Source organism: Molothrus ater, chromosome 2, assembly GCF_012460135.2.
Source record: "Molothrus ater isolate BHLD 08-10-18 breed brown headed cowbird chromosome 2, BPBGC_Mater_1.1, whole genome shotgun sequence".
Classification (NCBI taxonomy): domain Eukaryota; kingdom Metazoa; phylum Chordata; class Aves; order Passeriformes; family Icteridae; genus Molothrus; species Molothrus ater.
In genome coordinates this window covers 96,589,640-96,604,031 of record NC_050479.2, presented here as the reverse complement: position 1 = coordinate 96,604,031, position 14,392 = coordinate 96,589,640, and the positions used below count along the sequence as shown (strand labels likewise).

The 14,392-nt window shown below is 42.3% G+C and overlaps 1 protein-coding gene across 1 annotated transcript in view; it reads left to right on the top strand.

Moving 5' to 3' along the window:
* Window positions 1–12,012, top strand: part of CD96 (CD96 molecule) — a 30,618-nt gene extending 18,606 nt beyond the window's left edge. The window contains 5 exon segments of the mRNA XM_036396610.2: window positions 966–1,019; window positions 2,811–2,855; window positions 3,741–3,812; window positions 10,110–10,233; window positions 11,257–12,012. Of these exon segments, the coding sequence (XP_036252503.2) occupies window positions 966–1,019; window positions 2,811–2,855; window positions 3,741–3,812; window positions 10,110–10,233; window positions 11,257–11,365 (404 nt within the window). The 3' untranslated portion in view covers window positions 11,366–12,012.
* Window positions 12,013–14,392: the final 2,380 nt, after the last annotated feature.

Sequence of the window (14,392 nt, the reverse complement as noted above, 5' to 3'; positions counted from 1 at the left end):
GAAGACACTTGTTTGTTTAGGCAGAATCTTGCTGTACTTTCCATACCCAAAAATACTCTAATATAGCCACATGGCACTAGTGAACTATTATAATTATGTGTTTCTCATGGACCACTCATGGCTCCCTGGGAGATCAAATCCTCAGACTCAGGGTTATGTTATACACCTTCAGTAAAACATGCAAAAGGCTGCGCCTCTGTGGATAGTGGAGAAACTCCCTTATAATCTCTACTGTAAGAATTAGCTACATGATTAGGGAAGTGGGGAGAAATACTGTCCTGTTTTTTTGGTAAAAGCAGGATCCTTGGTGGTACAGTTTTCAGCACCTCTGAGGATGCAGGGTGACTGGTGAAAAGGGCAGACAGATTTCCTTTAGCACTCTCTTGTGCATGTCTCCTCTTACATGCAAATGCATATTTATACCTTTTTTTTTTTTTTTTAATTATGTGTGCTCCCTGCTACACAGACAATACAGCTGAGCTGCTGACTCCTTAGCAGCATCTAGGGGCACATCACCTATCATGGCAACTATTTCAGCTCAGCTGGGTTCTCTTGTGGCTGTGTATATTCCTATTGATATGTTTTTCCACAAGGTAAGACTGTAGCAAAAGCCACAGCTTACTCCTCTGTAAACACAGCTTCAGAGAAGAGGGAGATAAATCATAAATTTTTCTCAAAAATTACTCATTTCCCCCAATTTGCAGTTTTCTAGAAATGTATTCCTATCGAAGAGCTGTCAGTTAAAGCTGTGTTCTTGCCAGGAGGCTATGCTAATGCTAAGATAGATCCACTCTGTATAAAAATGTTAAAGTACTAAGATGTGATAGAAAGGAAAGAATTACTTTAATTCTCAGCTATCCCTTCTGCGAAGGTGCACAATATGAAACAAGCCCAAACTAAATTTTTAGCCTTTATAACTACTTTTAAGAGCTGCTTTAATCTTTCTCTTTTTTGTCCCGTCACAGACAATAAGTCTAATGAAGCCTCAGCTGAAGTTTTTACTACCATGGTTTCAGATGGTAGGATAAATTAGAGAATAAAATAACTTGGGTTGTGTTTGAGGTCTGTTTAAAGTCCTAAAGCTGTTGTAGCATTTACTACTCTAAATGGGTAGTAAGGAACCCCTTTCTGCAGCTTTGACTTCAGAGAAAATACTACTAACCAATATTCTGGTGATGTAATCTCTTATAATTAAGACCAAGCATAATTAAACTCCAGCCTTGAGAGGCACTTAATGTTATTTCTGATGCTTCAGCTGGCCTTCGAATACAGCTCTTTGAGTACTGAACCAATAAGTAAAAATAACAGCCCTCCTAATGGCTCTACCTTCTGCTTAAGCACAGAGCCAAGTTCCTCAACATTTTTGCCATGTTAAAGAACTGACATAATGTTTCTTAATTTGTGTAAATTTCGTAAATCCTTGCTCTTCCCCTGCAAGTTTGTCTTATTATCAGTTTATTGCAGACAGATAAATGTTCAGTCCACACCTCAGCTGAAGCCCTTTGGAAACATCTCTCCTGGAGCAGTTTGCTTTGCTCTGCTCTGCATGGGAGGCAGCATGTAGTGGGGGGTTACATGAGTTTGTCAGAGAAATGCTGTAAGTAGATGGCAAGAAAAAAAGTATGGGTTTTGTGAAAAACTTTGGCAAGTGTTGCTTGTGGTAGGCCCTGGGGGCTCAGCCAATACCCCACTGGGTACCAGAAAACCATCCCACATACTGGGGGACCCTGAGAGAGGGAGACTTTTTCCTCTGCTGGCCTCTGCAAGGTGAAATCTCAAAGGAAGCCTAGCAGCTTGCATCTGGCCACCACCCTTTTTCGCCTTGTACACTCTGCAGAACCCTCTGGGAACCAGGCACATCTCAAAGACCTTCACTGCTCTGGTTTTTAGGCCTGTTGCATCTTTGGTAAGGAGTCCTTTATGTCAGCCAGCTACTGTGAAATCCCTGTTAGTGCAGGCAAGGGTCAGCTGAAATGCAAATGAAAGAGTAGCAGTCACAGGAGGTACAAGTATTAGCACAAAAAAGCAGCTGGAGAGTGGATGGTCACCTGCCTATGCTAAGATCCAGTCTGCAGTCCCACCCAATGCCCTCCACACATGCCTGACCAGACAAAGGTATTTTCTGACTGCCTTCCCAGATATATTTTTCTAATGAAGTGTGTGAACTTTAATAGATCGCTTCCTTCATGGACATTTTTGGGGGGACATTATCCATCCTCCTGGCCTACTAAGGAAGTACTTCACCTCTCCTGCTGGGAAAAAATAGGAAAGAAAACAGACATCTAGGACATATATGCTGCTTGGGCAAGATGGTGTCTCTGCTGAGCTTGCCTGTGTGGTTAACAGTTTGTAATTAGAAGGAATAATTCCCCCTCCTCTTCTCTGAGGACTCAGTGAGCACTTTTCAGTGCAGAGTGTCCCTGAAATTTCCTCTCAGAGTTGCCTCTGAAGTGTCTCATGGATGAAACTGTGCAGGTGCCACCACCAGGTCATAAATGTTGTTTCAGCATCTGTGCTAATACAGTGCACCTCTTTTTATGGAATAAACCCATGTGATTCATTTCCGGTTTTTAAGTTGAGGTGCCAGGGGCTCCAAAGTTTTTCCCCTTTGTTTCTCCAGGATTTCTCAGCACAGTTACCTCAGGTATTTAATGTTTCTTTCTGGACTACTTGGCTGAGTTGTGCATGGAAAGATTATTTGGAATTTAGGTGTGATACACTTTCTTGCTCCTGAACCTTTCAATTACCCACTTTCCTAAAGCAGAATAAACACCTTTCTTATGTTGAATGTTTGCTTTGATTTGTTATAGACTTCCGTAATTCGACACTTACATCAGCTATCATGACAGCCTCAAGTAAGGGGCAAAATATTACTTATTCAATATACGTAGGATCTCTACTTTACCACTGCCTAAATGTCATGCACACAGAGTCAGAGGTGTGACAGGCAAAGGTCAGTATGTTCTGGTGCTGACAGTACCAATGTGCTGCTGCTTGGGAAGTTGTGAGCTGTGAGGTTAGCCAAGCAGAGATGTGAAAGAAATCTTGCTAAAACTGCCATGTTAGGACAGAACGTTAAATGGCATGCTGAATGTTATATATAATTCTTACATATTCTTATAAAATTGAATAATTTGCCTATAAAACTGTAAATAAATTTGTCTTATTGGGACAGAGAGGTGCATGTGATAGAAAAGTTAAAGCCATCACTTTTCCTTGACCCAACAGCAGGGTATATAACTAACTCTGTTTTACCAGAGCATGGCTATGGATAATTACATAGAACTACCTTCAGCAATTGAGAGGAAAACTCACAAGAGCAGGTGATCTCCTGGGCTGATATGGCTGTGGCCTGTTGTCATGAATGACTTCTGGCAAGGCCCTGGCATAGCTGGGGAGCACCACATTTAAGTGCACAATCCACTCCGCAGCAGTCAAAACAAACTCTGTGTACAGAAGCACAAATAAGCAATGCCAGCAGCCAGCCAGCAGGAAAGGGTCAGCATTGATAACATCAGCTGCCTTGCAAGTGCAAGGAACTTGAGTTGTGCCCCACTGGAGTTGCGAAATGTGCTTTGAGCATTTAGCCTTAACTCCCACGGCAGGATTTCTGCTGCTCAGTCTGCATTTACCCAATAGCTACTGCAAGGTCTTTGATCTAGGTTGTTTTGTAATTTATTAACATTATTTTCTGAAGAATCTATTGACTAAATGTGATACCATGTTAACTGTCTTTAGAGCACAGCTGACATCTGTGGCCTCTCTAGATTTCACAAGTCCAGCAAATTTGACTCCTGCTTCCACAACACAAGGTAATCAATTGAATCAAACTGTTTTCTCTATTGCTTCAACAATGTAGAAGAAAGACACATAAACACAATAACTATCTTACTTGTTTGGAAGCAAGACATTTAATATCCATTGAAGTTCTTTTCCTAGTGCTTTGCACACTAATCACTAACCACTGGTTACACTAACCACTGTCAGTGTAACCAGAGTTCAGGAATAAATATATGAGAAAATACTGTCTTGATTTTATCTTTTTTAATGCTCTCTTTAGAATACATTCATTAATTTTGGCAACTGAACAGACATTGAGTGTTATTAGTGTTTACAAAGAAGTTAATTAGTGTTATTATAGTGTTTATGAAGAATACCTACTGTTTTTAGTTAAATATCATACCTAAATAGAACACTGGAGGAAGATACTAAACACAAGGCTTTGGCCTGCCCCAAAAGAGCTCTTTGGGAGCTGAATCCCTCAACATAAAGCCCAGGGGCTTGCAGAGGCTTAACTGAGATATGCCAAGGCAGGAACACAGATTGCAGCTGAAATGAAAATTTGCTGCTTCTCAAACTGCCTTTCCCATCCCCAAAACAGAGACATTTGCCTGGCTGACAGCAGAACACCAAAGTTGCTTGTTCAAGGGGACTGGAAGCCCTTCCATCTCAACAAAAAATTTGTAACAAAGGCTATAAATATACAATGTGAAGAGAGAGGGTTCTCCTCGCTGAATTATACCTTTTCCCTGGTTGAGGTGGTGCAAGGTCAAACTTGCAATGTAAGAAGGATCTGAGCCATTTTTCTTCTGCAAGTAGCCTGGGAAGCAATTGCCTTTTAACCAGTGGTCCCAACATGTGCCAGTTACAGTATGACAGCCCTGGGTTAGCACTTCTCAGGTCTGGCTCACTGTTGGTCCTCACACTGGTGACAGTGATCAGCTTCTTGAGCAAATCCTCTGGGCTGCAGTCAAGACAGGACACCAAGCTCAAGCCTTCTGTTTTAGTCTACTGGTTTCATTCATTCCTGTTATTTTGCAAGTGAAAATCTAAGAGACAGCTGAAAATGCATATGAGAGAAGAGTGCACATATATAGGCAAGAGGAGGAAGAGGGGGAGCAAAACCAAGACTGCTAAAACTGTAGCCTGGTTTTGCTTAGTTTCCACAACTGCTCCATCACTGAGCCAGAGATGCTCAGGCTTTGAATGATCAGTTAAAGCTGCAGTTCACCTTTGCAGGTTTGTTCAGATGGCTTGATATTTTTCCAAAATGAGACAGTTGTTAAGAAATATGGATTGTTTTTAGTAAATGTGAAATAGTTCTCTTGCGAAAATGAAGGTCAACGTGCTAGCCACCATCTGTCTGTGTTTGAATATCAGATAAATACCTAGCTGAGCTCTAGAAACCTTAGCAATTAAAAAATGCTTAAAGGAAAATGTCAAATAAGTTGGTATTTGGCATCAGACATTACAGGTGTGACTCTTGTACTATAACTTTTTCAAAACTTCCTTTTGCTAGTTCGGAAAACAGTTCTATTTCACTGGAGCCAGTGACATCCTGTCCAAATTCTGATTTATGTATGTTTGTTCATTGCTCTACTGGTTTCAGGTCAAAACCAGCCAGTACACTCAAGCTCCTGAGGTTCACATGAAAATAAGCTGAAATATAAAAATGCTTCAAATGGTTTGTCTAAGTTTATTTACCTATCTCAGTAAAACTCCTCTTGAGCTTCTAGCTTGTGATAAGCTTTCAAACCTGACACAGCTTTGTGTAATGCCTGTCTGAGGGAAGCCAGCATCTCAAGTAGTGGGCTACACTTGTTTGACCTCATTAGTCAGAAAACAGGGAAGAAAGAGGGGGGGAAATGAAAAACAAATCATATGGTTCCCTACAGCAATTTTTACAAGGCTTTGTGCTTTTCAGCAGGAGCGCTAACTTCTACCACAGAGGCAAAAGGCTATACCAGTGCCACAGCATTCAGAAAGGCTTTGACAACAGCACGTGAGTAGACAACACATCTCCTTTGTTTCACAGGACTGCAACAAAGGAGTTACGAAGCCAAAGTGCAAATGTGGCACCAGCTTAGTAAATGTTGGGTTGCAAACCTGCAGTAATCTGGAGTATCTTGTAAAAACCACAGCAGAAGGTCCTCAGGTGCTCAATTTGTGATGCCTTCTCTCAGAGCATTAGTTCTGTGGTGCTTATTTTCAGCTGCTAGTTGAGAGTCACCACATTGCCATGCAAAAATTATTACTAAGCATGGAAAACTTGTGTCTGCGCAGAGGCCAAAGTCATGTGGAGTAACGTGTACCAGATTTTCAATACTTCACAGAAGCAATTTTCCTGTTGAGTTCCACTGAGTTAGAAGATAAAGACTTGGGTTTCCAAGCTGTCAAGGATTTGCAGTGGCAAAAGAGGAATGAAAAAACATTTGAGTATCCTGGTTTCATTAGACATATTTATTTTCATAATATTGCAATTGAGATGGTTGCTAGGCAAATGTAGTGAGTGCTGAAGGTAGTTTATAGATGAAATACATTGCCAGAGAAGCCAAATAAAATCGCAGAGCAGCAGTGAAATAATGAGATAATGTGAAGTAATAAAGGCTGGCTAATAGAACATTGAAAGACAGCCTCATTAAAGATCAATAAATCAATAAAAAAAACCCTAGGGTGAATATTTTTCCACTAGTCTTTCCCTTTAGAAAATCTCTGCTCAGCAGTATAAAGCCCAAAGTGACTTCCTTTTTTAACATCTTGGTTTGCATTTGTGCTTTTGGAACAAGCAGGACCTGTCAATGTGCTTTTGCATTTCCATGGGAGTTGTCTTTTGGCTGAGGCACAAATGTAGCAGCTGCTTTCCATTTTGTGAATGCATTTTTAGTAGCACCCACAACCATGCAGTTATACCACAACCTTGTGACAGCTTCTAATGCTCCACAATTCTGCACAGCTTGCTGGTTGCAATTTTTTCTAAAAGCATGCTGAATTACTCTACTATTTGAGGGGATACTGAGTGTTGCTCCACTCACCCCCATATCCCTGCCACTGCTTCCCTACACCTGTGCCTGCCTGAGCACCAGCTAAGAGATAATGGCCTTGAAGGGTCCTTGGTCCAGCAGCTGTAATTGAGGGCAGTTTCAGAACACACAGGCACCAATGAGTCTGCTGAGGCATACACATGAATCCCTGTGCCCTCCCGGGGCCACTGGGCTCCTACAACAGTGATTACCATTATCATTGTGGTCCTGGGATGCTCTAACATAAGCCATTATGTAAATAAGAATAAATAGTGCTCATCAATGTGATGTATACAGCACAGTCCTATCGGATTTCTAAGTGTATATCCTTTTTTTTTTGCATATAACTTTGTAAAATGCTATGCATTTTACAAATGTGAGATGTGTCATACCTATTCACATAAAATCAAACACCTAATAAGCAAGTAGAAAAGGAGTGAATTAATATCCAAAAATCTCGGTGAGTTTTTAGAGTGCCCTAGAACTACATCTTTTTAATGCACACATACACACACACACACACACACACACACACACACACACACACACACACTTGAACTCTCAATTTCAGTCAAAGCCAGCAAGCATCTCACAATAAAGAGATTTTCTTGGTTCTGTCTTGCTAGTCATTTACATAATTTAAAGCTAGGTTTTTGTCTTGGATTTATAAATCAGCAGTTATATCAGAGACTGTCAGGTTCCTCTGTTGTTTCATTTGTTGTGTGCATCAAAGAAAGTCAGAGTCCAAAACAGCCACAGGAGAGCCTAATGAAGTAATTGTGTACAGGTTTGTAAGACAATTGAAAGTCATTATTTCTTTTTATACAAATTTGAATAATTTCACCACTGGATCCCTACATCAGAAGTGCCATGGGAGCTCTGGAAATGCTGTGCCATTGTCTAGATGAGTATTTATTATTTCAGAAGCTGTGAATGTAGAGATGGCTAGAAAAAACAGAAATGTGTCCCTTATGGGGCACTGATCTTAACCATCAGTAGGAAGGGAAAAAACTGTCTATAAACAGATGATAGATGATTTTTGTGGGTCAGACACAAAAATCATCTGTGGTTCTTTAGGTTTCTCATTACCATCAATGAGGTAAAGCTTATCATTCTCCCAAACAGCTCTGCTGCTCAAAGCTGCCTCAATGCTGGCTTGCTGGAACATCTTAACTAATTCTTTCCTTCTTTCTTTCTTTCTTTCTTTCTTTCTTTCTTTCTTTCTTTCTTTCTTTCTTTCTTTCTTTCTTTCTTTCTTTCTTTCTTTCTTTCTTTCTTTCTTTCTTTCTTTCTTTCTTTCTTTCTTTCTTTCTTTCTTTCTTTCTTTCTTTCTTCTTTCTTTCTTCTTCTTCCTTCCTTCTTCTTCCTTCCTTCTTCTTCCTTCCTTCCTTCCTTCCTTCCTTCCTTCCTTCCTTCCTTCTTCCTTCCTTCTTCCTTCCTTCCTTCCTTCCTTTCTTTCTTCTTCTTCTTCCTTCCTTCCTTCCTTCCTTCCTTCCTTCCTTCCTTCCTTCCTTCCTTCCTTCCTTCCTTCCTTCCTTCCTTCCTTCCTTCCTTCCTTCCTTCCTTCCTTCCTTCCTTCCTTCCTTCCTTCCTTCCTTCCTTCCTTCCTTCCTTCCTTCCTTCCTTCCTTCCTTCCTTCCTTCCTTCCTTCCTTCCTTCCTTCCTTCCTTCCTTCCTTCCTTCCTTCCTTCCTTCCTTCCTTCCTTCCTTCCTTCCTTCCTTCCTTCCTTCCTTCCTTCCTTCCTTCCTTCCTTCCTTCCTTCCTTCCTTCCTTCCTTCCTTCCTTCCTTCCTTCCTTCCTTCCTTCCTTCCTTCCTTCCTTCCTTCCTTCCTTCCTTCCTTCCTTCCTTCCTTCCTTCCTTCCTTCCTTCCTTTCTCTTTTTTCCTCTCTCCTTCCCTTCCTCTTCCCCCTCCCCTTCCCTTTCCTTCTTATAATATTTCTTTTGATACAAGCACATTTTTTCATCCAACACCAGGTCATAGGCCAAAAATGTACACATCTTGCCAAGTGAATTTTTACACCCTGATCCTGGAAATTTCTGGCTTTGGAATTTTCAGTTGGGTGAATAACAGAGGGTTCAAAACAACCTTCATTAAAAAAAACAAAAAAACAAGTAAGTAACTAAAAATGTTCTGTGCCTATATCTTTATAGGTAACCTGTCCTACAGCATCACAGATCAGACAATTTCAGTTACCAGAGGAAAAGACTTCTTTCCTACCAGCAGCCTGCTGAACAGTACTGGTAAGACGTTATCCTACACATATCCTCTTCTTTCAGCGTGCCACTGCAGAAGCACGAAATCTGGAGGACCACATCCATTTGACCAGGAAATTCCAAAATAAGGGAAAAGAGATGAAAAGAGGAGTCACAGATTCTGTATCCTACTATCACAGGTTGTTGCAGGCTTTTGGTATTCCATCTGCAAGTAAAGTTCCAGTACATGCTTTCTTCCAGCAGCAAAATTTGGCCAGTAACACTCTTGTGCCCCAAGGAAAGCTCATGGCTCATGCAGCATGGTGGACTGGCCACAGCACTGGTTGCCATGGTGGGTAAGACCCAGGGTGACACACCAGTGTGGCCAGCCTTGCACAGGGTAGTGATGCTAGCTTAATGGGAGTTGACACTGAGTCGTATCACCCATGGATCTCTCTGGCACCCAGGCCACTGCTGCACCCTCTGGCAGCTGGAGGAGGACTGTGCTCCTTCTCTTCTTCTTCTCCATACCTAGGACCTGAGGGCACCTCTGTCAGCACCCCCAAGGGTGGCTGTGCAGAAGTGGGAAGGGAAGGGGAATCCCAGCACTGCAGTGGGGAGAGGCAGCTGGAATGGGACCTGGATGCTGTGCTGCTGAGAAGAGCTCACCTCAAAAGGCAGCTGAGCCCTTGGCCAGTTGTTTTGGCAGGGTCTGGTGTCAGTGGTGTGAAAAATAAACCATTGGGAAGGAGGGCAGGGGTAGGCAGATGTGCCTGTCTGCACTGTGACATGCAGCTTCTTGCAGAGCAGCTCACAGGGGAACAGAGAAAGCCAATGGGTTTTGGATGAAATGCTCTCTGGGCTGTGCCTAAATAATCTTGTCAAGTGAGCCAATGGGTGGCTGAAATCAGCTCACACACCCAGTCAGAACAAAAGTGGGCTAAGTCCATAAATCAGAGCTGCAGTGCTCAGAGTTTGGGAACCTCAGCCTGGTGATGAGTGGCTGCACTGACAGCAGCACTATGCAGAGCAGGGAGCAGCAAGCCCCAGGCACCAAGCACTGATTTCCCTCCTCTCTGAGGACCTTCAGATGACCTCCATGTGTCCCTTACAGGTGACAGGAGGAACACCAAAGTCAGTCGCTTCCCCTGGCCAAGAGTGGTAGCTGTCCTGCTCCTCCTCTGCAGCACTCTGGTAACTTTAGGCATCAGGAAATGGTGTCAGTACCAGAAAGAGATGTGAGTACCAGTGAATGGAGCCATAGGGGTGGGAGGGGTGGCACAGAGGGCAGCACCAACTCTAACCCAGCTGTTTGGATTTATACCTTTTCATTTGAGACGACTCATAGCACACAAGACCTTTAAGTACATGGATCATTAATGCCATTTTTCTCATACAGCAGTATGTAAAGTAGAGTGTTCTCAGTCCTTTCATCTATTCTGTGGGTTATCTTTAAAATAAACTTTAAGAAAAGAGCTGCAGTGCAGCTTCAGGGTGTAAGGGAAAAATAAAAGTCAATTTTTGTCCCCAGAGCCCCCCATTTCTAATAGCCTCCCTGCCAGCTGCTTTTGCGCTCTTATTTTCTATGGTTACTTGAGGACATGTTTTAATGAAATTGTACTTCTAGGGCAGGTCTATTTGAGTTTTGAATGATGTATGTGAAAGTAGGCTACCCAAAACTCAATTGCAGTCAAAAAAGCATTGAGTGTGTAATTATTACCAAAGTTTGATTCTCTACTAAAACACTCTAAGATCTACCGGTGAAAGCAATATCTAAGAGACAATTATTTTAAATCTTACCAACATTATTAAAATACTCAAAAAATCAAAGTTATAATTAATCACCTATGATTCTAGAAAATCCTCTTAAAACTCAACTGTAAATCCTGTATATCAAAGATAAAAACAGGATTTATTTTTTTAACTAATTTGAGGTGGGACCTTTATTTATAAATTGATCAAAAAAAGTTACGAGAGCAAAAGGCCCATGCAAGGATTTTGAATAGTTCATCAGGACCATGTTCGGTTCTTTTAAAACATGAATGAAATAAAAAATGTGAGGTGGGAGCTAAGAAAGCCAAATGAATAGAAGAAGGTGCCCTGGGGTTATAAAACAGATTCAGGGAAGTCACAGTATTTAAGAGCTAATGTCAGGTGCTCTTATAATGACTTAGTGCCAATCCACCTCCTCCTGTGAACATTTTACAACTGTCTTATATGCTACTTTCATGTGATAGTGCATTTTCTCTCTTCTATTGCAGTATGAACAGACCTCCATCTTTTAAGCCACCACCGCCTCCAATAAAGTACACCTCCATGGTAGAGTCTGATGGGACTCCCCCATCCTGCCATGAACTAGAGAGCCTGTAACACCACCTGCACCCCTTGTGTAGCACACAGAAGACTGGCACAGTTAAAAGGCTCTGCCTTTGGAACAGTGGTTACAGGAGCTTGGTGGTAATGACCCATATTAAAATTCAGAGCTCCTACATGACATTAATTTTGGAAGCTGAGCACTTCTTGGGACACTTCTTTCATCCTGTGTATCTCTATGTATGCACTGCATTCATAGTAAGTGTCACTGTGAGATTACACATGCTTAATTTGAATTGGGTGATGAACTAGGAATTTGCCATCTCTTCCATGGTAGCAGATTAACACATGAGTCTCCCAGCCTGACTGAAGAGTGTTGAAGCTTGTCCATCTATTCAATGTATAGAGATGACAACTCTGCTGTATGAACATCACAGTTACACAGCAAACAGTGGCTGAACACAAGACTTTGAGACCTACACGAGCTGTTATTGCAATTATTTATTTTTACTGTGGACTAATATAATCCAACATGTAATTTTCTATCACTGTGAAACCAAAAGAAAGAATCAGCACCATACACAGACAGAAAATACCCTGCATCACTTGGCACAGGATTGCAGCACTGGATCATGGAGGGTGGTTGGTGAGATGAAAGATCACCAGCCCCAGTGCAAGTGTATGCAAAGAAGTCCCAGCTGTCATTGGTGAAGTAACAAGAAAGTCAATTTTGGTCCAGAGTCTTAAGGACTGAAGCAAGCCTAGAGTTAATGGAAAATTCTAGTCCTTTTGGAAGTACTATGCCTTTGAAATAATACTTACTTTTAAGTCTGCTTTTCAGGAATTATATTTACAGTATACGTGAAGGAAAAAAAAATGTAGTACTTTTATTTTTCTTTGGTCTTAATGAGCTTCCATCACATGCTATCCTCACATTTTCCAAGACCTCAGGGGTAGCTTCCCAGGTAGCTTAAGCCTGTGAAAGAGATGATCCAGTCTTCCCCCTGTCCTGCCCAAGCTACAGATTTCCTCATATTGACACTAATGAACAAATGATGGTGCAGTGGGTGGGCTTGGCTTGGCCCTCTGCACAGCTCTCAGCCAGGTCAGCAGCTGTGTGATCACCAGTGCAAGGCACCAGAGCTCCAGGAGGAGCTCTGCTTTTGGCAGCAATTGCAGTACCTTCAGGCAGCCAAGAAACCATCCCTCTAAGCTTGTTTAGAAATGTATTGTTACTGCAAAGGTATTTCTGTAATTAATGCAAATCAGCTAAATTTCAATTATGTCAGGCTTAAAATTGATATTCTGATTTAGGAATGGGATTTGCTTTATTTACTGCTAAACACTGGTCAATGAGTGTCAGGGTTCAGAGCACTGTATTTCCCGGGACTTTAGATTAAATTAATGGCTTACTGGAAAGAATGATCTAACAGACTTTTTTTAGAATATTTTGTTGCATTATTTATGTTGTAGTACAAGCAATTCTAAATCCATCATCTGTGCTGAACAGAAAACACTTTTTTTCCTACAAAACTATACTGACCTATGCGTGGAAAGGTCGATGTTAATTTGAGCATTTCTTGTCTGTGTTGTAAAAGGACAGCAGTTTAACTTTTGTCATGTCACCCATCACTGCAAAAGAAGGCAGGTTGTTGGCCTTGAAAACAAATTGGAAAAAACCCACAAACAAACCAACAAACAACAACATCAAAAAAACCAAACAGATGTATAACAATATTCCAAGGGGTGTGGAGAGCAAGGACGTTCCTCCTTGTCATTAGACGACTGTCCATAGCATATAGACCGAAGGGGGCTACTTTATTATCTCGGGTATTCTGATCCCTACGTTTGCTTCTGGCTGGAGGTGTTCCCTCTGACCGTGAGCAGCGCTCATGGATGTCACCTCTTCCTGCAGTGAGCCCCGCTCCCCGACCGCACATCCCCGAAGGCTGCTGCTGCAGTCTCTGCAAGCGGTGCTCCGCAGGATAACGATGCCCGGGAGAGCTGCCCTGGCTGGGGACTCACAGCCTCTCACGAGGGCTTTCCTCTCACATCCCTGCGCCAGGACACCCGGACGGGCACAGCGGCCGCGCTCCCACCACTCACCAGTAGGTGGCGTCGCAGCACCGCGCCCGGCGGCGAGCGGGGCCGCTCCCGCCCCTCATCCTGCCCCGTCCCTTCCCCGTTCCTGCCCCGTCCTTTCCCCGTTCTCCTCTCTCGTCCCTTCCCATTCCCACCCCACCGGCAGCAGCGCAGCAATGCGGCGGTGTCCCTCCCCATCCTGGAGCGGAGGGACGGGCACAACGAGGGTGCCTGCCCTCCTCTGCCGGCTTTAGAGAGGGAACAGGGAAAGGGGCAGCGAACAGATTGCGACCTGAGGGAGGAAATTCCCCCCGTGCCAGCCCCATCTTCCTGGTTTTCTGCAGGTAAATTTGGTGTAGGACGGTTTATGTTTCTGTTTCCCTCTATCTGCTCCTCACCACGATAAGAATGGAACATATTTTCTCGATGTGAAAAATACTCGATGTGCATATTATATGGCTCTACACAGATATTTACTATGTATTACATTGTATTGATTAGTAGTGCACCATTTTAATAGTATTGTAAGCGTAGTTTTGTAGTTAAAATGTAACTTTTGTAGTTAAAATAGAAACTATGTATGTGGAATATTTTTTTAAAGAAAGGAATGAGGTGCTCGCACCAGACAGCAGCCACAGGACACATAAATCTTTCTGAGAAAGAGAATTTATTGCTCCATTATCAGAAGAAGTGAACTTCTTCCTGCCTTGCTCAGTCATGAAGATGCTGTTATGATTAAGATGAAGAAGTTGACACTGACCAGACAGAATGCTGAATGCTTTGTTTGAATGGAATTTATGCATCATGTATGAGATGTATGAATATGCAACGGGCTATTGCTTTTAAGGTTTAATCCTCTGTTAACGTGTGTCCCTTTTTGTGTGTCCTTTTTCGGGCTTATTTTGCCCAGAAAGAGGTACCCAGACTGTCCGTAACTCTTTGTTTTTATTGTCTCATATTGTCCTAATCTCAATTGTTCAAATTTTTATTACTCTAATTATA